We start from the raw sequence: 23,217 nt of genomic DNA on the forward strand, positions 1-23,217 counted from the left end.
ACCTTACACTTCATTTAGCTAAATCATAAATCATCGTAAGTCTGCTTGTGCTAAGCTGTTACTCTATTCGGACACAAATTTTGAAGGAAGTAAAAATAAAATTTTGTAAATATTCTATAAAAGATGTGAAATGTGCATAGCCTTTCCAGAGGTGGCAATGATTTGAACAAAACTATGAGATAGTTTGACATTTAAATTGTTACATTTAAAGGAGTTTCCATAGATTTAATGAGAAAATCCGAATTCCACAAACTGAAATAATTTCATCTTAGGAACTTTAATTTCCTACATCACACTTAACAGCTAGTATTCATATTTTTTATAAAATGTTCAAGTTAACATTTTAACCAGTGTGCATACCCATCAGAAATCTAAAGGTATTAGAACATACTGTCTCCTTCACAGAGTTATGCTCTCTTCATGTATATTAATAGTCTCAGTAGATCTGCTAAAAACTGAATTTCTCCATCTTCCTCCGATTTGGATGGCTGGGCTGGTTACATCTGAAAACACGTTCTTCCTTTCCCTGGAAGCGGTTTGGTTCCCCCATGCTTAGTAAGTTCAGTAAACCCTGAAAAGCCATCAGAACTCCAAGGACGGGAGCCAGAATGGATAGAAACCATGGACTCCACTGTTGTTTGATATTCAGACGGAAATACAAAAGCCAAAATGAAGTAAGGAAAAGTATAGTCAGGATCAGCGTTCACATAAAAATTCCACAGTGCCTGGAGCTCAGGGTAGTACAGTCAGTAGTTACGTTGGTAATAATATCTAGTCACACTATTGATATATTACTAGTCCCTTCCTCACAATAATTAATTTGATACAGATTCCCAGAGAAACTTGCTCCACATTGATCTTCCATATTACAATTTTATTCTCACATTATTCAGAGGAATGTGTAGGTAGTAGGTTAAAGTATATTATTATTCTGTATTGAATGGGAGACAGGTGGGACATGGAAAGGATGACAAATACTATTGAAATGAACAAATGTTCATTTTGTTAAATTTATCGTGGAATCTTGGGTCACAAGAACTTCATCCTTATGGTTCTTTTGCTGAGCATGTGGAGATGATGTTTTAAACACCAAAAATGTTCAGGAGTTTGGGTTGTTGTGGGACTTAACGTGGTGTACCTTCAGCTGTCCTGTCTTGCAGGGAAGATTAGCTCATGGTCTTTGTACTGAAATGCATCTTCGAGAAAATCCCGGAGTGGGCACCCATTTGGCCTATGTTTTGGTATTAACATATTTACTTGTGGTCAGACTCCAAGAATCCATTCATTTAGTAGAGTGTCAAAAATCCAGAAGAGCCCATGAAATTATGAAGACCTGTGACTAGCTGCTTTGGAGTGGTAGGCGTAGAATGCTTTATCCAGAACACCCTGACTGTGAATGGAGGTATATTTCTTCCCATGTAACAACTGTTAACTTCCACATCCATGTGATTGCATTAACTAATTTATTTACTCAGTTACTCCACAAATACTTCCAAATGCCTACGCTGTGCTAGATACTTTGCTAGGCACTGGGGATTCAGAGATAAAATCCATACCAGTCTGTGCCCTCTGGTTGCTTCCAATCAAGAGGGGACGAAAGATAAGTTGTAATGCTGTATGAACACTATAATAACGGTCTGCAAAACATACGGTCAGATAAGGTTTATGGAACCGTGTGTCAGTGTTTAATCCAATCATTATTATTGGAAAATACCAGTATTTTATGTCAGCACACACGCAATATAACATAGAAGCATAAAATGTCTTTTCACACTACCTAATAAGTCAGAATTCAGTTTTTGATTTTGATACGAATTTTTCACTTCCGTGGCCATAAGTGCAGTTTACCAAGAAATTTCTATGTCCTTTCTCAAAACAAGTAAAAATATAGACATATCTTTAAAATATAGATACTTGCTTCAATTGTTTCCCAATACAAGTTCAGTTTAGCAACAATACTTAGTTCCAGTTTTTTGTTTTTTTGTTTGTTTGGTTTTTTTTTTTTAGTTCATCATTTTAATTAAATTTAGTCTTCCTCCAACCTTTCAGCCTTATTAGTAACTATTACTTTTCAGGAACCTAAAGGATGATATCTTTAAATGATTTTTTAAGAGCCTCCCTGCTAATGATCATTAGCCTTACACACAGCAGATATTCTATTTCTATATAATTAGAAGGACCAAACATGAAGTTTTTCAGCAGCCAAAATTCCTCAGAAGCCTGTAGAACTTTTATCCATAGGTCTCTTTAAGATTAGACCCACGGCTTAAAGCCAAGTAATATAGTTTAGGCGGGGTTGGTAGTTTGGTCAAAATATTACCTACTGAAAAATATAAACGACAGCATTTTGCTTGCAATCCCAGAGTAAGGTTTTGCATATCCGTTTTCAATAACTTTAGTGAAGTTAAGTGATTTGAAATTGAATGCAGTGGGGTAAGCTGGTGAGACAGCTCAAAGCTATGGCAGGTCAAGGAAATCATGGAAGTGGAGTCATCCCGGATTTCAATACATTTCATTGTAGAAATGCCAGCACCATTGGACTCAGAGCGTGGCTGCATCTTGTTATATGTATAGAAGTTTTAAAATCAATTTGATTTTCACCGGTATGATTCTCTAGTGTACTTAATATGCTATGGACGGATTTCTGAGAATAGTAAGAAGCAGTTACACTTCTCATGAATATATAGCGAATGAGGCACTCTGATTTATTATTCCATTCAATCTTAGAACATGCTTATGATTTAAAAAAAAAAAAGGAAAAGAAGGAGAAAAAAAATTCTAAGGAGTACAACTGGTAGATCTGAGTTTTCTCTCACTAGGTGACTTTGGGTAAATACTTTAGCTGCTTTGTGCCTCAGTTTATCCACCTGTAAAATTCGATAAAACCTCCCACCTCTGAATTACTACATTTTTTTAACATTTTTTTTATTAAAGATTTTTATTTATTTATTGAGAGAGAGAGAGAATGGTAGAGAGAGAGCATGAGAGGGAAGAAGGTCAGAGGGAGAAGCAGACTCCTCGCCGAGCAGGGAGCCCGATGCGGGACTCGAACCCGGGACTCCAGGATCATGACCTGAGCTGAAGGCAGCCGCTCAACCAACTGAGCCACCCAGGCGCCCTGAATGACTACATTTTTATGAACAATGAATTTTGAGGTTTTTCAATATATGTGTTCAAAATTAAATTATCCCCATATTTTAGATATCAGTTTCTTTATTTATAAAAAAATCTCCCTTCTTCCTAATGATTTTTTAAAAATTTATATGACATTTAAGGAGATAGAGAAAGACAGTGAAAAACTCTCCAGAAAAAAAATAGCATTTATTGAAAGCACAAGCTCTGAAACTCCAGAGAATTCTAAATGAACTCAAGATATACTAATTCAAAAAGCAATGTGTATGCAAACTTGCAATAAATTTTGATCATGATTTATAAAGTTTGCTATAACTCTTAGTTTGCTATGATTTCCCTGGTATTAATCTTGCTCTTACTCCTTTTTTTTTCACTAATGGAGTTAATATCTAGTTCATTCTGTAGCATAGCCTCTCCAGTGGTATTGATTTTCTTTTCTCTTCTGTTCTGTGACCTCAGTGAAGTATCAAACATCACAGGGGAAGAATTTAATGTAGAATTTAACACCAAGAAATTAGCAGAAGTCTGTGTCCTACTGATAGAGGGGAAAATTATTTAACCTCGCTTTCCGTGTCATTGATTTTTTAATGCCTTAATGCAAAGTGTTCTTAAAAACTTCTCTAAACCGTATGTTGTGCTGCATTTTGGTGATTGTTCAATGCACTAGTTTAGCTAACTGCAGATGAACTTTGACCCCATCCGCATTGTACCTCTAAGATTGGTTGTTAGAGAAAGAGAAAGTAAAAATCCCAGGAAATCAAAATTAAAAACCAGATTCTAAAATTAAGGTTAATGATTAGAATGCAGAGTTTCCTGGGGAGTTAAAACCTGTATAAATGGAGTCTGTTCCACAGAAGTCCTGGCCCTGGGCTGAAGCTGTTGGGAGGCGGAGAGCAGAGCCTCAGCCCAGCCCTGAGGGCACGACCTCGCAGGAACTTCCACAATCTCTACAATCACAGCTGCTTTTCCAGGGTCTGCTCAGGGGCACCAGAGCGCGTAGGGTGGCACAGGAGACCCCACCCACCAACTCTGGAAACATCTGGATGTTTGATTGAAATCTTCACTCTTCATCCAAATGTTAGAGGGCATGTCTACATGTCTTATGTAGAGGCACAGCCCCAAACCAAAACAGTTTCCCTGACTCAATTTATCCTTCAGTGTACAATTAAATGACACCCTTTCTTTCAATGGGAGCGTTTCCTCCAAACGTTTTTCTTTTCTTTTCTTTAAGATTTTATTTATTTATTTGAGAGAGAGAGAGAATGAGAGATAGAAAGCACGAGAGGGAAGAGGGTCAGAGGGAGAAGCAGACTCCCTGCCGAGCAGGGAGCCCGATGTGGGACTCGATCCCGGGACTCCAGCATCATGACCTGAGCCGAAGGCAGTCGCTTAACCAACTGAGCCACCCAGGCGCCCCCCTCCAAACGTTTTTCATCAAGTATTGTCAACAACGGTCCTGGTCCCGGAGGAACTAGAAGCCCTTTTCGTGGGAAGCAGCTTGCTAGCCCCTGGGGCTGCAGCATGGGTCCCCTGAATGCTGGTTGCAGGCTCCAGGGAGTAGAACCCCCAGGAGGGGAGCAAAAGGAGAGAGAAGGTATTTCCATAAAAGGGATGGGTGAATGCCAGTGTTTTAACTCTTTATCCAAATGTCAGGCATTGCATATTGTACCCTGCATACTTAGCAAACCCTATACACACGCAAGGTAAAATATTTGAATGATCTTGTTTATTGAATTCAAGTTTAGCCTGAAAAGAGTGATTATGTATTGAATCAGCTTTTTGCCCTGTCCCATGACCACCAACAGAACAGGTCATCTGACCTACTTGTTTGGCTCTTAAAATTAACCACCTGAGCCACCCAGGCACCCTTAAAATTAAATGAGCTCTGAAAATGTAAGTTATTTTTGCCCTTGGAGGCCACAGCAGACATAAACATTAATATTTTCGTGTCTTGGTTAAAATTCAGTGCTATGATTTTAGCTCTGAAAGAAATTTTCCAAAATGTCAGACAGGAACACAAATGGAAACATCACAAACTTCCCCAGTAAACTGAAAATATAGAGTATGTATTCAGTTATCCAAATGGATCAGAATGTGCTTTTTCACTCATAGGGATGAGTTAGTGCTTAAAAACCCCTTATGACAACTGAGGATTTAAAGTAGCATTGCTTTGTATTTCTTCTGCAAACCAGATTGAATTAAATTAAGAGCAAACAGTATTTGTGCCCCTCCCTAAGGTAGAGGTGATGGGGTTACCTATTGGGCAAAGGTCTCTCTGCCCTCAGAGTCTTCCCCAGCTAGCAGATTTTCTAGCTGGGGAAGACTAGGCTTGCTGAGTTGAAACCCCACAACGTCAGGCGGTCGAGTGAAGACAATAAGCCCTTGGAACTTCAGCCTAGGAAGGAATGGATCAACAGCATTTGCGGAAGTTGGGGAAGGCTTTACGGAAGAGTAGGGACTTGGGTGGCATTCTTATTGTAGATGGGGCACCTTGGGAAGGGCAAAAACATAAGGCAGAGCCAGTGGGCGTGAGGAATGAAGGCCCGACTAGAATAAAGGGTTTGTGCTTGCTGATAGAGAAAGGCAGCTTGGCTCAGCTGAATGGAACAAGGTTATGGGAGAACCTGGAGGCACGGGGGGGGGGGGGTGGGGGGGGAGGAATTTAGAGTGAATTATGCAACGTAGACCATGGGAAATCATTGCATGGTTCTTGAGCAGAGGTGTGCCATGATATTTAAGAGAAAGTAATTACCCTTGCGCCTTGAAAGGTGGTGCTAATGAATCTGTTGACGGTTTGGGGTTTGGTTGTTGTTGTTGTTGTTTTCTGTTGGATATTACACTTCCCCCTCATTTGCTTTTTACCGCTTGTGTCTGCTTTAGTGCGGCATAGTCTCACGTCCGTCCCTCTTGTACTTCCAGTTTCCTATGGCTCTGCGAGGGCAGAACCAAGGGTGGGGTGGAACTTTCACCTGGAATGTGGGACCACCTGGTGCTGAGGATCCTGGAGAGACCATGGGAGCGGCAAACCTGTGGCCCCAGGCTCTCTGGCCTCCAGGGCCCTCGGCAAGGGTGTGGTTTCCCCCTACGTGGCGCTGTGCTGCCCCTGCCTTTCAAGACAGGCAGGATGCATGGGCAGCGATGCAGGTCACAGCAAACTGGCTCTGTGAACGTGCACTTGTGGAGTCCTGTTGTAGGCATTGTCCCTGAGCAGCAGATTCCGGTCACATCAGTCCACTGGATGCATTTTATGCCCTTATTACCCATTATTCCCCAACTTTAAGCCACCCAGCTGTTTTCTTTGACAGTCTAACTTAAGATACAGTTAAGCCTGGCCTCTAAGAAAGATGTTCCTTCCATACTATAATGTTCCCTTCTATAACTCAACACAATTAAAATCTCCCCCTGCCGTTTTGTAACTTTTTTTTTTTAAACGGGAAATAAAGTGGGAAGGAAAGTGAGCATTTTAATTTCTGGATGTCTCCAAATCCATTCATTAATTTTGGAAAAGTAAAATGCATTTAACCTAATGGAATATTTATAAAAATTGGAAGCTCATTGTCAAGTAAATCTCATTTATTTAATCTAGTATTAGACTGCCTTTTTTTTTTTTAACCAGATGGAAAATATTAGCAGTAATAGTGAACAAACATATCCAGGCTGTCCCAGAGGTCATTTTTAACCACCATTAACAATCTGGTTTCACAGATTAGTAATATACAGAAGGCAACGGTCCAGTAAAAGATACACAGAAAGGCAGCTGAAGGGGCCCCTGGGTGGCTCAGTTGGTTGAGTGACTGCCTTCGGCTCAGGTCATGATCCTGGAGTCCCGGGATCGAGTCCCGCATGGGGCTCCCGGCTCGGCGGGGAGTCTGCTTCTCCCTCTGACCCTCTTCCCTCTTGTGCTCTCTATCTCTCATTCTCTCTCAAATAAAGAAATAAAATCTTTAAAAAAAAAAAAAGGGCAGCTGAAGCGTCTGTGCTCCTTATTTACCTAACATTTAACCATTTTAAAAAACCCTTCATAAGTGAAACATTTGAATCTTCTAAGCTCCAAATTGGCAGGTTTTACCGAGAAGTTGCTGCAAATTATGTATTTGAGATAAGACACTGATGTAAAAGATTAATAAAAGCTCCACAAAGCTGGTGAAGAGAAAAACTTAATATTATCAGTAGATTTGCTTGTGGTTAAAGTAGTTTCCAAGCAACCAGCCATTTGTTTAATGGTTTCACACCTATGTCAACCTCCTAACTGTGAAGTAGAAAAGAAATGTATGTTTACATATCATAGTTCCATTTTTAAATTTAATTATCCAACTGAAGTATAATGTAAGATAAACAGTCCACAAAATACCCTAATGAATCAAAAAGGTCTATAATGTGATCAGAACACAGCTTCTAGAGCTGCCTATTCAGAAATGGATGGTCTCGTTTAAATCATGTTTCCAGTGCTTGGGACAGTGAAGGGTGGTAAACCCTCCCTCTGCCCTGCAGATGGTTGCAGATGTACACGCATGCTTGTTTCTTCTCTTGTTCAGACTCAACATTGTATGTGACTATGAAACAGCTATGCATTTAACTGATTGACTGAGACTGGAGTAAACAGGTAAAACTGCACATAATAGACACATAATAGGCATTTATTTTCACTTCAAAATGCCATTATTCTTGGTTTATATATTTATGATTTATTATCAACCTTCATGTGATTCTTCTTTCAGAGAGTAGTATTTTCTAGGAATCAGAGTGAAGTGTATATTTAAAACGCTTCACAGATATTTTCATGATTCTATATAAAGAAGAAAGCCAGGTTTGAATGAGCCAAGCCTAGAGAGGAGGTCATGTCCAAAACAAAAAGTGAGACTGAGGTTGTACAGATATGATCTAGATGGTAGAGAAAATGCCTGTCATTAAGGAACTCAGAGATGCCTAAGATATCATTGTCCTAATGACGGGGAGCCAGGGGAAGTACCTTTTCATCGCTATGCACATGTGCAGGAATATTTGCATATATGTATATTCACATGTATATATATATATACATACACACACATATACGCAATCCACTCATTCCTGCAAATACGTACTCCCCACGGTCATTGGGTAGAATGCAGAATCAACATTTATAATATCACATTAAAAATTTTCCTGTCCATCCTTGATTCTGTAGGCTACTGCTTTGTGGAGAAATTCTGTTTCCCTCTTTGCAGGAACTTTTACCTTGACAGTGAAATCTCCCAGTATTCCTACCAGGGCCTAGGGCCATTATATTCTATTTCTTGCTGAGGAAGGGAAATGAATGAATGGTGAGGAGAGAATTGAAATGATGCATTCTGGCCTGTACTGTCATTTAGAATGTTTGACCTCCTGGGGTTCCTTTCAGTGACAACTGAAATACTTTATTGAATACCTATTATGTGTCCAGCATTCCACTAGGCACTGGCCGTACAGGAAACACAGAGCCCCTACCCTCAAGTAGTACACAGCCTGGTGGGTGTGGAAAGTGAGTAAGCAGACAGCACCATGGATGCAGAAGCAGGAGCTAACCCAGGGGTTCAAGGAAGGGGGAATCCATGAAACCTGAGAGCACCTTTGTCTGTCCTCTTGTACATGAAAATGGCCAGCTTAATTATATTATGTGGATATTTGCAGATAGCAGGTTGAAATTGGAAAAACAAATTCTGGTTAGCTAAATGATTGGATTCCTTTGGTTTATGTCTTGTAGGTTATACAGACTCAATGTATGACTGTACATAAATCCATTTTCTTGGCTTGCCATCATTCTAGTTAGCACATAAACACAATAGGTAAGAACAGCACCTAACTTTTATCCACAATCTAGTTTTTATTGGTTGAAGACCAAGTCGTTCTGAAACTATCAGCATGTAAATATTACAAAGTAACATAACTTATTTCACACCTCTGTTTTAGGTTGATTAAAAAAAAAAAAACTGGGGCGTCTGGGTGGCTCAGTCGTTAAGCGTCTGCCTTCGGCTCAGGTCATGATCCCGGGGTCCTGGGATCGAGCCCCGCATCGGGCTCCCCGCTCAGCGGGAAGCCTGCTTCTCCCTCTCCCACTCCCCCTGCTTGTGTTCCCTCTCTCGTTGTGTCTCTCTCTGTCAAATAAATAAAATCTTTAAAGAAAAAAAACAACTATCAGTTTTGAGGAAAACTCCAGGCTTATACATTCTCTCCCAAGGAGAACAAAAGCCACCTCCTGTTTCTTTCCAACTGCCCCCAAATTGTGGCGACCCAAGAAGGGAGGAGGTTTCTGCTTCCACGGCCTTGAGGGTCTCCAGTTGCCACGAGGCTCCCTCACAGTCTGGAGGGAGAGGAACTCTGATCCGAATTCTTCGGAATATGTTAACAACCTCCTCTTCTGCCCCTGGAACAAGGACCTGCCTTGTAGAGAAGCGAGAGCGGTGCGGGGAGGGGCTGCCCCTTCAGGCCAGGTAGACCGCCTCCTCTTTTCCTGCCGCTCTTGCCGTGCTTCAGGGGAATTGTACACGAGTAAATGAGGACAGCGTTTGGTTCTGAGAACTGCCACTTTCAAGTCATCTTCACCAAGCTCCTTCGTAGATATTAAAAGAAAATGAAAAGAGGGGCACCCGCGTAGCTCATTCAGTTGAGTGTCCGACTCCTGGTTTCGGCTCAGGTCATGATCTCAGGGTTGTAAGATCGAGCCCTGTGTGGGGCTTGGTGCTCAGTGAGGAGCCTGCTTGGGTTTCTCCCTCTCTCCCTCTCCCTCGTGCTCTCTCTCAAATAAATATTTTTTAAAACAGAAAATGAAAAGCAAACCTTCAGAAAATAGACTACACAAAACCAATATTTTTTCTCCTTTTTTTAAAGGTGAACACACACAAGAGACAAATTCACCTCATTCACTCAAAAAGGATGTTGAAAATATGGGGAAAGGTAAAGAAAAGTTTCAATTCTGTAGAACTTCTCTTAGCTTCAAAAGACCATGGAGATAATAGGAGGATATTTTTGTTCTACACCATATTTTAAGCTTGACAAGCAACATATGAATAATATATGGACCATTGGGTGGATATAATTGAGATTAATGCATACATATCAATCAATACATGACACTGTAATATAATACTTTAAAATAATATATTACATTGATTTATATTCATGGATTTCTGCACAAAATCTATCCTATGTCTATGTAACACTTTTTAAACTGGTAAAATATTTTGTCGTATAATAATAAATTGCCATATATAACAGTTCTCTGGAGAGTTATTTGTAAAGATTAGTAAAATGACTCTTCTGTTTTTCTTTATTAGAAGAACTTCAGAAGGTTTTATTTGAACAAATAGATTTACGGAGACGGCTAGAACAAGAATTCCAAGTGTTAAAAGGAAATACGTCTTTCCCAGTATTCAGTAAGGAATCATTTTTATCTTATTGCATTATGATATGTAATGACGTTTCTATTATTAGGCTTAAAAGTGGGCTTCTGAGTACGAAGTGCTTGTGTCAAGTGCCACGGGTCTTCCCGTGGCCTCTGTCTAAATGTTTGGAAATTTTAGTCTGTTATTTATGCTTTGAATCAGCTCACAGATAAAATTTCTTACGAGAACCTTTTGGGATTTATTGTATTGATATTTGTGTATGTATTATGTGTATTTAAAATATGTAGGCATAGCTAAATACTCTGATATTTTTAGGTTATATATTTCAAAACAAAAGAATTACTCAGGTATTTTTATTCTCCAGGGAAGGAAAAACAAAAGAACAATTAATTTTTATTCTTGGATAGAGCTGGAGAGCTTCCTGGTGCTTGAAATGTGTATAAATATGAAGATTTACAATTTAACAGTTCGGTGTACATATCTCTATTTGATTGACTGAGATTAGTATAACTTAGCAGTTCTGAATTCTCCACTCATATTCAATGTTAAAATTCCATTCCAAATTTGGTGGCGGATTCGGTAGCGTAAAAACTGTCGGTTCTATTCCCAGAGTCCTAGAATTTAATGCTAGGTGTCCACATTTCTAAAATTCACCAGCCTTGGGCTGGGTCACATTTGGACAAATATGTCACAGTGGGGTTTTTTCAAGCTTTTTGGAGTTACCTTTAGTTGTATTCCTCGCTCCAGAGAAAGGAAAGTGGGAAAGAAATTAGTATGTAAACCTATGTTTTGAATTCTGTAAATTTAATATTAGTTTTTTCTGGGACCCTTTTTTAAAATGTCAGCATGCCCCTTGTTATGAATCCGGGAACCACAAAACTCACCTTGGCCATTCCTGTGCTAGGGCCATGGACCAGCATCTGGGAGATTTTTTAGTACTTGTGACAATTTTAATAACATGAGCATGAAGGTCTGCATTCACCAGGGCTTCTCACATGTGATCGTCAGCACAACTAAAAGACGTGCCTTCTCGGGCAGCAGCTTTGAAGAGGACTAGGTTCCTGGCACATCTCAAACTGAGTTCCACTGAGCACTTAGCAGGGATTAAAAAAAGGAGGATGCATGACGGAGGAGAGCTCTGACCACAAGGAGCAGTAGGGTCTGCCAAGTTTGTGATCTCTCAGTACCCACAGGGGAGGCTCGGAGTTCACAGTGTTTCAGTGTTTTGAATTTTGACACTGCCTGCTGAGGGCTCGGAGTAAGATGGAAGGGTGGAGCCTGGCCTGTAGCTTTGAATAGTGTGTTAGGATCGTCATGACATTGTGGCTTCAAGAAAAAGAGAAAGAAACATTTAAAAAGTATCTCTGAGATCATAAAAACCAAGTGCTTCCAAAGGATCCACGGTTCTCTCATTTCTAAGACAGTATTTTAATACCCAGTTCCTTACGGCAATGAGCAGACCTTGAATTGTTTGCTTCCCCTATGAGCTGATGTTTATCTCATTGTTGAGTTTGTAAATCCTTGCTTTTAGATCCAGCAGAGGTGGGTCAAAGTTCCATTGAACTGCTCAAGTACCCAGCTAACTCCCCATAAAGGCAGTGTATCTGTAATTTATCCCCTTGATCAAAGCTAATTAATCATTTTAAGGAATTAAGTAATTTATGGTAATTGGTACATTTTCCTTCTTAATTGCCCTGCCATAGAGTATGTACCTGTTTCTGTTCCAAAGAAGTTAGAATGTTACAGTACAACTGGCCCCATTTTGATTCAGACGTATCATTCATCCTTTTGAATTAAAGCTAATCCTCTGTGATTGCCACATACGTGAAACACTTCAATTAAAGAACAACAAAATTTGTTTTCTATCTGCAGCATACTCCACTGACGAAGGAAGTGGCATGTGTGTGCCCAAGTTTGGTTTAGACATACCACAAAGAGGCAGTTAATTTCACACCAATGAAAATAGCAAATGTGCATTACGTGCTTGTTTCCTAAATGTGAGAGGCCGTGAGGCTTGCAGACAGATTTAGATTCGCTCAGAGGGGGGAAAACGGAACTTTGTGAAGCCGCATCAGAAGGAAGGAAGCGTAGAGGAATCCCGGCCAGAGTTTTGCAAAGCCTTTTACTAGGAAGGGGACTCAGTCATGACATTTAAAAGCGCGGTTTACTTAGAACACTGTGGACCTCGGCTAAACTATCACGTGTGGTGAGGATTAGGAACCCAGACCTGAGTTCGCTCTGGGGCTCTGCCTCTTCCTGGTTGTGGGACCTTGGAAATGGTCAAATGCGCCAGATACTTCCTGTCTTGTGGGAGGACCCAAGGAGTAAAAGAGAGGAACCACGTGAGGTGCTGCCGAGAGATGTGCTCGGTACCGTCAGCTGTGAGGATGGTGGTGGTGAGGGTGGAGGAGGAGGTGATGAGCACTGAGCTCTAGAAAAGCCTTTCTAAAATAGGTTCAAATTTCTGAGTTTCTCCTAGCCTTCTTGTTGTGGTTCTGAGGGCTAATTAGGACCACAGGAATGAATCCTGGGCATGGAGGCGGTAAATGGAAAGATCAGAAGGATGGAGGAGGGGGACAAGGGGGGGGAGGGGGGGGGGGAGGGGGGGGGGGGGGGAGAAAGCAGGTCTCCATACTTGGGGGCAGAAGTTTGGAGGAAGAAGAATAAGCAGGTGTCTCTACTTGCTGTAAATCTGGAAGTCATGGTTGCCACCAAAGTCACTGCTTGCCCTTCCCTAACAGCTATGTTTCCTCTTCCTCCCTTCTCTTCTGGAGCCCTAGGCCTTCCTTTATTATGGCATCCATCCCTTGACTATAGTTTCCATTCATTTCACTCTCTAGCCACAGGTACCAGCTCCGCTCTGAGCTGGGGACCTGCCAGAGAGTCGCTGGATGAGGCAACCAGTGGAGAAGGCCCTCTTCACTGCAACGGGGTGCCCTGGGCCCTCTCTTATCTTCCCTACCCCAGCCCTTTCTGCCCACTGCCATTAGCCCAGTCTTGCCAGAGCTCTACCTCTGGCTCCAGATCTTCTACCCAAGAAGCTATATTTTCCCCTACTGTTGATAATGTTGTATCTAATTTAACTCCTGACTGACTCTCAAAACTTTCCATAATTGGCCCACCATGCCTCTCCCGTCTTACCTCCACTCCCCTCCTTGCTGAGCTCCGGTTACCCTACAGATCACTCTCTCCCCTTGCTTTCCACCTCTGCAGACTATGTTTCTCTAGTCTGGAATGCCTCCCCTCATCTAAGCATTCCTAATCATTTGGGACACAGTTCAAGCTACCACCTCTTGGAAGCCTTCCTACTCTCACAGTAGGCACTCTTTACTGACGTCCTACTGTGTTAATTTCTAGCTCCACAGGTGTTTGTGTTGCTTCCTCTCAGATTGTTTTACACCTGCTACTCTCCTCTACCCCACGGCATTGTTCACAGGTTCAGGAAAGGGTGTTCTGTTGCTGTCTGCGTGGCACCTGCTATATTGGGGGCACAGGACATGCTCTCAGTACATGACTGATATACATTCTGGTGTTCTATTCAAAGAGATTAAAACCGACAATGAAGAATGAGATTGGGAAGCTGAAAACTGTTGTATAAAGGAGATTAGTGAGGGCTCATAAGTTGAGTCCTTGGATTTGCATGTGACAAATTCATGGCACTTGAGAGAACTGATGGAAAGGCCAGTCAGTTAGGACAAGGAAGGCCCAGTGACTGGGGCTCCGTGAAATATTTCAGTAGTAGATTTTGACTATATGTCATCATTTTAGATTCTTCTAAAGAGCTACTCTTCCATGTTACTGTTAAGGTTACTTTTATTAAAAACAAGCTATATTTCATCTACTTGAATATGATTATCCCATCTTTCACCTCTGGCTCTTACCACAATCATTCATGGTTTCCTCTCTCTTTTTTGTATCGTCCTCCAGAGACGGAGCGATGGAGGAAATCTAAAATACGGACACGGACGGTATGGACGAAAAGGTCCAACAGTTGTTAAAAGTAGTGATAACAAGGGCGCCTGAGTGGCTCAGATGGTTAAGCGTCTGCCTTCGGCTCAGGTCATGATCCCAGGGTCCTGGGATCAAGTCCCGCATCGGGCTCCCTGCTCCTTGGGAGCCTGCTTCTCCCTCTGCTTCTCTCTCTCTCTCTCTGTCTCTCATGAATAAATAAATAAAATCTTTAAAAAATAAATAAATAAATAAAATAAAAGTAGTGATAACAAAATGAATACAATGTAAACAAAGTAAGCCCCAAAGCCTATTGCTTGATGAGTAGGATGGACCACATGGACCAGATGTACCATATGGGTTTTCTTTTTTCTGGTCCTGGGAACGTAGGTTGCATACTTTTTATTGCTGTTTGTAAAACCCTGGGCTTTCAAACTGTCCATGTTTGCAGAGCACAGCCCTTGCCACTGTGTTGGGTGGCACACTGCACATCGGTGCTTTCCTCTGCTACCTCCTTTTATACTTTCATTTTCTAGAAATAGCTGGGTTTTAAGTAAGTCCCATTAGAGAAATTGGCTTAATGATTTTTGTTAATCTGCACTTAACTTGTGCCTTCATCAACCCTTAGAGCATAGCAGAAATTTTAGGGTTTTTTTTTTCCATTTGCCAATTAACAATTTTTATATCTCAAAAGTTTTACACATGCCTGTTGTAGGAAACCGTAAAGATACAGAAATACAAAGAAAAGGAAAGAAAAGTCACCCATAATCTTGTCACCTGGAGATAACCAAAGTTAACATTTTGGAGTTTCAGCTTTTTATACGCATGTTGAATCTTTTTTTTTTTTTAACAAAATGAAATATTAGACACCCCATTTTTTACTCTCCTGTTTTTCACTTAACATGAGCTTCTTTCCACTACTACAGGGAGTCATAAATGTACTTTCTTTTTAAGATTCTCTATTTGAGTATAGTTGACACATAATGTTACATTAGTTTCAGGCATACAGTGTAGTCGTTCGGCATGTCTCTAGGTTATGCTGTGCCCACGACAGGAGTCGCTACCATGGATCACCATACAACCCTTGGACCATACCACTGACTATATGCTCTATGCTGTGATTTTATTCCCAGGACTTCTTCTTTCCATAACTGGGAGCCTGTATCTCCCACTCCCCTTCAAGCATTTGGCGCATGCCCTCATCCCCTTTTCCTCTGGCAACTCTTAGTTCATTCTCTGTATTTATAGGTCTAATTCTTCTTTTTGTTTTATTCATTTGTTTTGTTTTTTAGATTCCACATATGAGTGAAATCATATGGTATTTGTCTTTCTCAGTCTGACTTATTTCACTTAACATGATGGACCTCTAGGTCCATCCATGTTGTCCCAAATGGAAAAAAAGAAAGAAAGAAAGAAAGAAAAATTCAAAAACACAAAAACACAAACCCATCCTTTTTTATGGCTGTATAACATTCCATGTGTGTATATATACCATATCTTCTTTATCTGTTCATCTATTAATGGACACTTAGGTTGCTTTCATATATTAGCTATTGTAAATAATGCCGCAGTAAACATAGAGGTACGTATATCTTTTCAAATTAGTGTTTTTGTTTTCTTTGGGTAAATACCCAGTAGCAGAATTATTGGTATTTCTATTTCTATTTTTAATTTTTTGAGGAACCTCCATACTGTTTTCCACAGTGACTGTACAAGTTTGCATTTCCATGAACAATAATGCACAAGGGTTCTTTTTTCTCTACATCCTCACCAACACTGGTTGTTTCTTGTGTTTTTTATTTTACCCATTCTGACAGGGGCAAGGTGTAATCACATCTCATGGTAGTTTTGATTTGTATTTCCCTGCTGATGAGTGATACTTAGCATTTTTTCATGTGTCTGTTGTCCATGTGGATATCTTTTTTGGGAAAATGTCTATTTAGGTTCTCTGTCCTTTTATTTTTTATCAGATCAGTCTTTTTGGTATTGAGTTGTAAAACTTCCTTACGTATTTTGGATACTAACCCCTCATCGGGATATATCATTTGCAAATATTTTCTCTCATTCAGTATGTTGCCTTTTTGTTTTGTGGATGGTTTCCTTCACTGTGCAAAAGCTTTTATTTTGATGTAGTTCCAATAGTTTGTTTTTGCTTTGGTTTCCCTTGCCTGAGGAGACATATATAGAAAAATGTTGCTATGACTGATGTCAGAGAAATTACTGCCTGTGCTCTCTTTTAAGATTCTTTATGGTTTCAGGTCTCATATTTAGGTCTTTAATCTATTTTGAGTTTATAATGTATTCTTAGGTTAGACATTAAAGTTATCAAAGTTTTAGATGACGGACATCACGGAACTAAATCCTTGCACATCTCTATAATGATTCCCCTACGATAAACTCCTGAAAGGATTGCTGTGTTAAAGAGTAGGAACTTCTAGGAGGGTGGGTGGATGGGTTAGCCTGGTGATGGCAATTAAGGAGGGCACGTACTGCATGGAGCACTGGGTATTATATGAAAACAGTGAATCGTGGATCACTACATCAAAAACTAATGATGTATTGTATGGTGACTAACATAACATAATAAAATTAAATTAAATTAAAAAAAATAAATAAGAGGCGCCTGGGTGGCTCAGTCGTTAAGCATCTGCCTTTGGCTCAGGTCATGGTCCCAGGGTCCTGGGATCCAGCCCCGTGTCGGGCTCCCTGCTCAGCGGGAAGCCTGCTTCTCCCTCTCCCTCTGCTGCTCCCCCTGCTTGTGTTCCCACTCTCTCTGTCTCTCTCTCTGTCAAATAAATAAATAAAATCTTTAAATAAATAAATAAAGAGTAGGAACTTCTTATAGCTCTTGATATGTAATTTCTAGTTACTTTCCAGAAAGATTGTACTAATTTATACTCCCATTCTTGGAACACCACATCGCACTTTTTCTTTTAGTCTCTTCTAACTGAAGGAAAAATGGTAGCTCATATCGTTTCCTTTCAACACTAGGGACGTTGAGCACTTTCCATGTCTACTTTCCAGCTGTAGCTTCTGTAAATGCCCATTATATTCTCTTCTCATATTTCTTTTAATGTGTTCTTATTAATTTCTATAAACTTTTTACATACTAGTGTATTAAGTCTTTGTCACATCACAAATATTCTTTTGTTTGTATCAATTACCTTTAGATGTTGACCATGATCTTTTGTGTGTTGAGGGTTCAATTTATTTGTGATTTATTGTCATACCAAATTTTTAAATTTTTGTCTAATCAAATCTATCAATCCTTTTGGTTTTTCTATCTTTGATACCCTTCCCCACCCAAATTTTATAAAAATACTCACCATTTTTTCTAACATTTTATTTTATTTTATTTTAAGATTTTATCCATTCATTTGAGAGTGAGAGATCACAAGCAGGGGGAGCAGCAGAGGCAGAGGGAGAAGCAGACTCCTCACTGAGCTGGGAGCCCGATGCGGGGCTCAGTCCCAGGATCCTGGAATCATGACCTGAGCTGAAGGCAGACGCTTAACGACTGAGCCACCCAGGCGCCCCTTTTTCTAACATTTTAATGGCTTTATTTTTTTTTCACTTTTTCTTAAAGAACAGTATTAAATGTACCATCATAGACCAGTGAGCATGAATTAAGTGAGGACTAAGCATCACCATTCCACTCTGAATTGTCCTTAACATCTTCTAGGATCCCAGGGAGGTACCATAGTCAGGTTTGGTGGGTGATGGGATGCAGGGGTTTCCTCTGCCCTCTTTGCTGCAACCAACTGAGTCACTTGCTCTTCCCTATGCCTCTTCCCATGTCTTTGTATAAAATATTGTTTTCTACATCTCTGCTCAAGCATTTCTTGCCCCGTAACCCCCCCTTGACTCTTGCATTGTGTCATGTACCCTCCCCTATTACAATACCTTTCATGTGAAATTCAGAGGTGAGACTAGGGAATGGATCTTTTTAAAAAATATAAAAGGCAGAACTATGGAGACAATAAATGATCAATGGTTGCCAGGGGTGAATGGAGGAGAGGGGTGAATAGGCAAAGCACAGAGGATTTTAGGGCAGTGAAAATACTCTGTATTTTCTCTGATATTATACTGGTGGATATTCTGATATTATAATGGTGAATATATGTCATTGTATATTTGTCCAAATCCATAGAATGTACAATACCAAGAGTGAACCGTAAGGTAAACTAGGGACTTTGGATGATCATGTGTCACTGTAGGTTCATCCATTGTAACAAATGTCCTACTCTGGTGGGGGTTGTTGATAATGAGGGAGGATATGCAGGTGTGAGGGCAGGGGGTATATGGGGAAATCTCTGTACCTTCCCCTTAATTTTGTTGTGAACCTAAAACTACTCTTTAAAAAAGTATAAATTAATTAATTAACTAATTTAAAAAACGTGCTTGAGGTTGGGGAAGGAACTCAAATAGTATAGAAAGGTAGAAGTCAAAAAAATAAAAAGGATATGTTTTTAATTTCCAAGTACCCAGCATCTCACGAGTAGGAAAGGATTTATTATCTTGAAAGCAATGGGAAGCCATCACAGATTTTTCAGCAGGAGAAGGAAAGGGATTTACAGAGGGAGGGCCCAGAGGCCAGGTGGTCAGTTGGGAAGCTATGCAGGGAAAAGGTGTCCATGTTGGGGAGGTGACAATGGCAAACTGGGAAGGATTCACACACCAGTGGCTGTGGAGGTGAAAGGAAGAGCTGAGGAAAAGATGTGACAAAGTTTCTGGTTTTTCCAAACTGCTGCCCTAACTATCCACCACAGAGTCCATAGGAGATCATGTGAGGTTCTCATACAAGGCAGAAAATGCCAGTTAGCCAGGTCCACTCCCCCTTTTCTTTTAGTGGGTCCACACTTTTAAAAAATCACCTGGAGAGGTTGTAATGACATGATACACGTTGGAAAGTCATTTCCCAATAAAAATGATCACTATGTAGGACGGCAAAGATAGTTTGCATAACAATGTGTCTTAAAGCCCTCCCCCCCCCCACCCCCGCCAGTTCTCAGATGGAGGCAAGGTCTGTAGAACCTCTCCTGGCCCACAAAGGACCACAAAATAAGGCTGATGCAGAGGGAGAGAGTTCACAGGTTAGGAGAATCAGAGTATGTTTATCAGTCTCTAGGGAGTGCAGAGAGGCAGACATGGCTAACAGACCTTCATCTTATCACCCAGGAGGCATGACATGCATGCACAAGAGTCCACATTTGCTAAGACAGTGGAAGCTCTATACCTGTGACCTGCTCAAACAGGCAAAGGTAGAGAACATGACTGCACCAGACATTCCTGACTATTTTTTTTTTAATTTATTTATTTATTTAACAGAGAGAGAGAGGGAGAGAGAGCACACATGCACGTGCGTGTGCACGTACAAGCAAGGGGAGGGGCAGAAGGAGAGGGGGAAGCAGGCTCCTCACTGAGCAGAGAGCCTGACATGGGGCTCCATCCCAGGACCCTGGGATCATGACCTGAGCCAAAGGCAGACCCTTAACCGACTGAGCCACCCAGGTGCTCTGACTAGTTATTATATGTGAGGGATCATCTATCTAGATGGGCTATGGGATGCTGTGAACTATGGGATATAGACCTTACTCTCTCAACATTTGCTGTCTGTTCTGATTATGGAGCCTTGAAAACATCCCTTCCAACAGCTACATTATTTACTTAAAAAATACCACAATCCTTTTTAAAAAGGGGAATGGGCTTCTCTGGGACCGTGAGTAATATTTTTACTAAAAATGCTAAAAGAAGATTTTGCGACTCTAATTAATGTCTTTCTCTATTTGTCTCTCCTACCAGATAATTTTCAAGATCAGATGAAAAGGGAACTAGCCTACCGAGAAGAAATGGTGCAACAGTTACAAATTGTAAGATGATTTCTACTTAAAAATCTATGCCACTTGATGGGTTTGTTTTCAAACCACCCAGTGTCTGAGACTGTTCACGTTTTTGCCGTGAAACCCTTTGGTCCACCTACCACTTACCTCCTCTCAGCTGGTTTAGATACTAATTACCGAAAGATTTACTTAGACACAGGATAAACAGATGTGTCAGTACGTTTCCTCGAAATGTAACTACCTACCATGTGTTAAGAGACAGATGTGTAAACTGTCTCTGTGGGTGAACCAGAGGTACCTGCATTGTCTCCCACTGTGCAAACATGTGAACACAGCACTGGGCTGCACTAGAAGCTCAGTGAGGGGCAATTGTCTTCTCTCTTTCTCTCCTTTTGTTACCCTGAGCCAGGCCCTCCGCTGCCAATAAACTTAGTATAAATACACTTAATCAATTAAATTCACTTGAAGGGTGATAAAAAGAAATGATTCTTTCCAAATGAAGTGTGTTATTCACCCTCTCCTAATCATATTGAAAAGTGGACGCTAAGATGTATTTATGTGGAACCAGGGAAGCAGGAAGGTGCCTGGTAAATATACGTCGTGGGGGTTTTTGTTGCGTTTTTGGTTTTTTCATTCTGAATTCACTGCCCTTCATCTCCATGCAGATACATCTGGTATTAATCATTAGTCCTTTTATTTTTTTTTGAAGATTTTTATTTTTATTTATTTGAGAGAGAGAGAATGAGAGATAGAGAGCACGAGAGGGAAGAGGGTCAGAGGGAAAAGCAGACTCCCCGCCGAGCAGGGAGCCCGATGTGGGACTCGATCCTGGGACTCCAGGATCATGACCTGAGGCGAAGGCAGTCGCTTAACCAACTGAGCCACCCAGGTGCCCAATCATTAGTCCTTTTAAAAACAGTCTCCCATACTCTGATTTACATGAGTACGATGGGGAAAATAATTTCTCTTCCATGTTTGTAAGATATTTTTAATCACCTGGATAAAGACATACACTGATCCTTAGTGGTATTCTCAGCATGATTATTATAATTTGGATTGCTTGACGTTTCTGAGCTGGTCCATGTTACTCTTATCTTACTAAGCATGTATCTACACATACCTGCCTGTCTTGTCTAGAGAGCCAGATAGCTAGCTCTCTATCGGGATAACTCAAGGAAGATAGGTATTAATGTTTTCTTTCTGCATCAGAGAAATCATGCTTGTGTTAATGGAGATTGCTGGGGGTCATTTTTAAAACAACCTTGTAGCTCATGAGGTTTTTTTCCCCATTCTGGGAGCTGCGTTAAAAGTGCTACTTATGGGGACGCGTCTGCTCTCAGCTCAGGTCATGATCCCAGAGTCCCCGGGATCAAGTCCCACATCGGGCTCCTTGCTCAGCAAAGAACCTGCTTCTCCCTCTGCCTGCCTCTGTCTCTCTCTCTGATAAATAAATAAAATCTTAAAAACAATATTTATTTTTAAAAAAGTGCTACTTATGCTCATAACATGTCCGCTGGTTTTCATTGGCCTCAAGTACTGGTTAACATTCTCTTTTCTGAAAGCCACCTCAGCATAAGATGCCTCTTAAACAGGACCTTTCTTCTTGTTTCAGTTTTGTTTGTGTTAGTTTTGTTTGTACCTAAAGTCATAGGAGGGGGTGGGGTGTAGAAGGATTTTTCTTAATTGATTGATAACTAAGCCCCCAAAGAGGTTAAAGAAAAATGTATCTACATTCTCAGCTTTTGATACCTAGGTAATAAGAGCTATTAATTACTTGCTGTGAATATGCTTATTGTTTTCTTTGTCCAAAGGACAAATTTATTTTTCTTTTTTAAGATTTTATTTTTAAGTTATCTCTACACCCAATGTGAGGGTTGAACTCACCACCGTGAGATCAAGAATCACATGCTGGTCCAGGCTGTCCTGCCAGGCACCCCGATCCAAAGGAAGAATTTAAGTTTAGATTTGGAGATAGGGGGATGTAAAATTTTAAGACCTTACTGATTTTACACATCACTTTTAGACTCTTAAAACAAGAATTGCGACCAAAATTTGTAATTTCGTGGGGGGGGGGTGTCGGATATAGCAACATGGGCTTTAGGAAAGGGGACTAAGTATTTATTTCAGTGCCCCTGTTTAAGGTCAGTTATGTAACTTTAATGTCTTAATTCTCTTTGACATTCAGTTGCTTTAGTGAACGAGGACATGATACTGCATCCATGTAATAAGCGGGCAGTATTAATAGAAGAAAAAATGGCTTTTGAGATATTCGGTACCTGGAAGATATAAACTGGTATTACTAAACATTTTTATTACATTGTATCACAAAATATTTTATCATCATATATTCATTTATCTAGACAAGTGTTATTAATTCAGATTTCTCTAGATAGTAAATGGTTCCTGGTCACAAATTAAATTCTCTGGGAGAAGCTAGAAATAGTTCCCCCAGTCCTGTAGGTACCATATAATTTCTGAAATCCACAAAAGCACATCCAGGATGACAACATGAAAACAAGTGTAATAGACATGATTTGTCCCTGCTTCTTCTCTTGTGTTTCCTGCCGTAAGACCGGAAGGGTCTTCACAGTGCCTCCAATACCTAGCATTGGTGTTTAGCATCAAATGGCTATCAATAAACATTTGCTGAATGAATCACCATCCAGGGATGACCTCTGACTCAACTCTGATACTCTCATAGAGTGGTCCTCTTAATTCGTTTCCAAATTTCCCTGGCTTGTCCCTGATTTCCTCAAATTTTCTTTTGTGCTAAGAAACTACTACTAAAATGACTAAAGAAAGCCATACTGGTGAATTATGGGAAGCACTGTCCTTGGGACCCTCAGACACAAGCTGGAAGGTCTGCAAACTTTAGTTCAAGACTACTCCCGGGCACCTGGGTGGCTCAGTTGTTAAGCGTCTGCCTTCAGCTCAGG

General features: G+C 40.5%; 1 protein-coding gene across 1 annotated transcript in view; it reads left to right on the forward strand.

The window, feature by feature from the left end:
- SKOR2 (SKI family transcriptional corepressor 2) overlaps positions 1–23,217 on the forward strand; it is a 42,562-nt gene that overhangs the window by 8,593 nt on the left and 10,752 nt on the right. Inside the window, exons 5-7 of the mRNA XM_025886331.2 lie at positions 9,979–10,044; positions 10,425–10,523; positions 20,244–20,311. Coding sequence (XP_025742116.1) covers positions 9,979–10,044; positions 10,425–10,523; positions 20,244–20,311 — 233 coding nt within the window. The remainder of the gene's footprint in view (positions 1–9,978; positions 10,045–10,424; positions 10,524–20,243; positions 20,312–23,217) is intronic.

The sequence above is a fragment of the Callorhinus ursinus genome, unplaced genomic scaffold (assembly GCF_003265705.2).
Source record: "Callorhinus ursinus isolate GAN/ISIS: 27379988/994484 unplaced genomic scaffold, GSC_fseal_2.0 scaffold11, whole genome shotgun sequence".
NCBI lineage: Eukaryota > Metazoa > Chordata > Mammalia > Carnivora > Otariidae > Callorhinus > Callorhinus ursinus.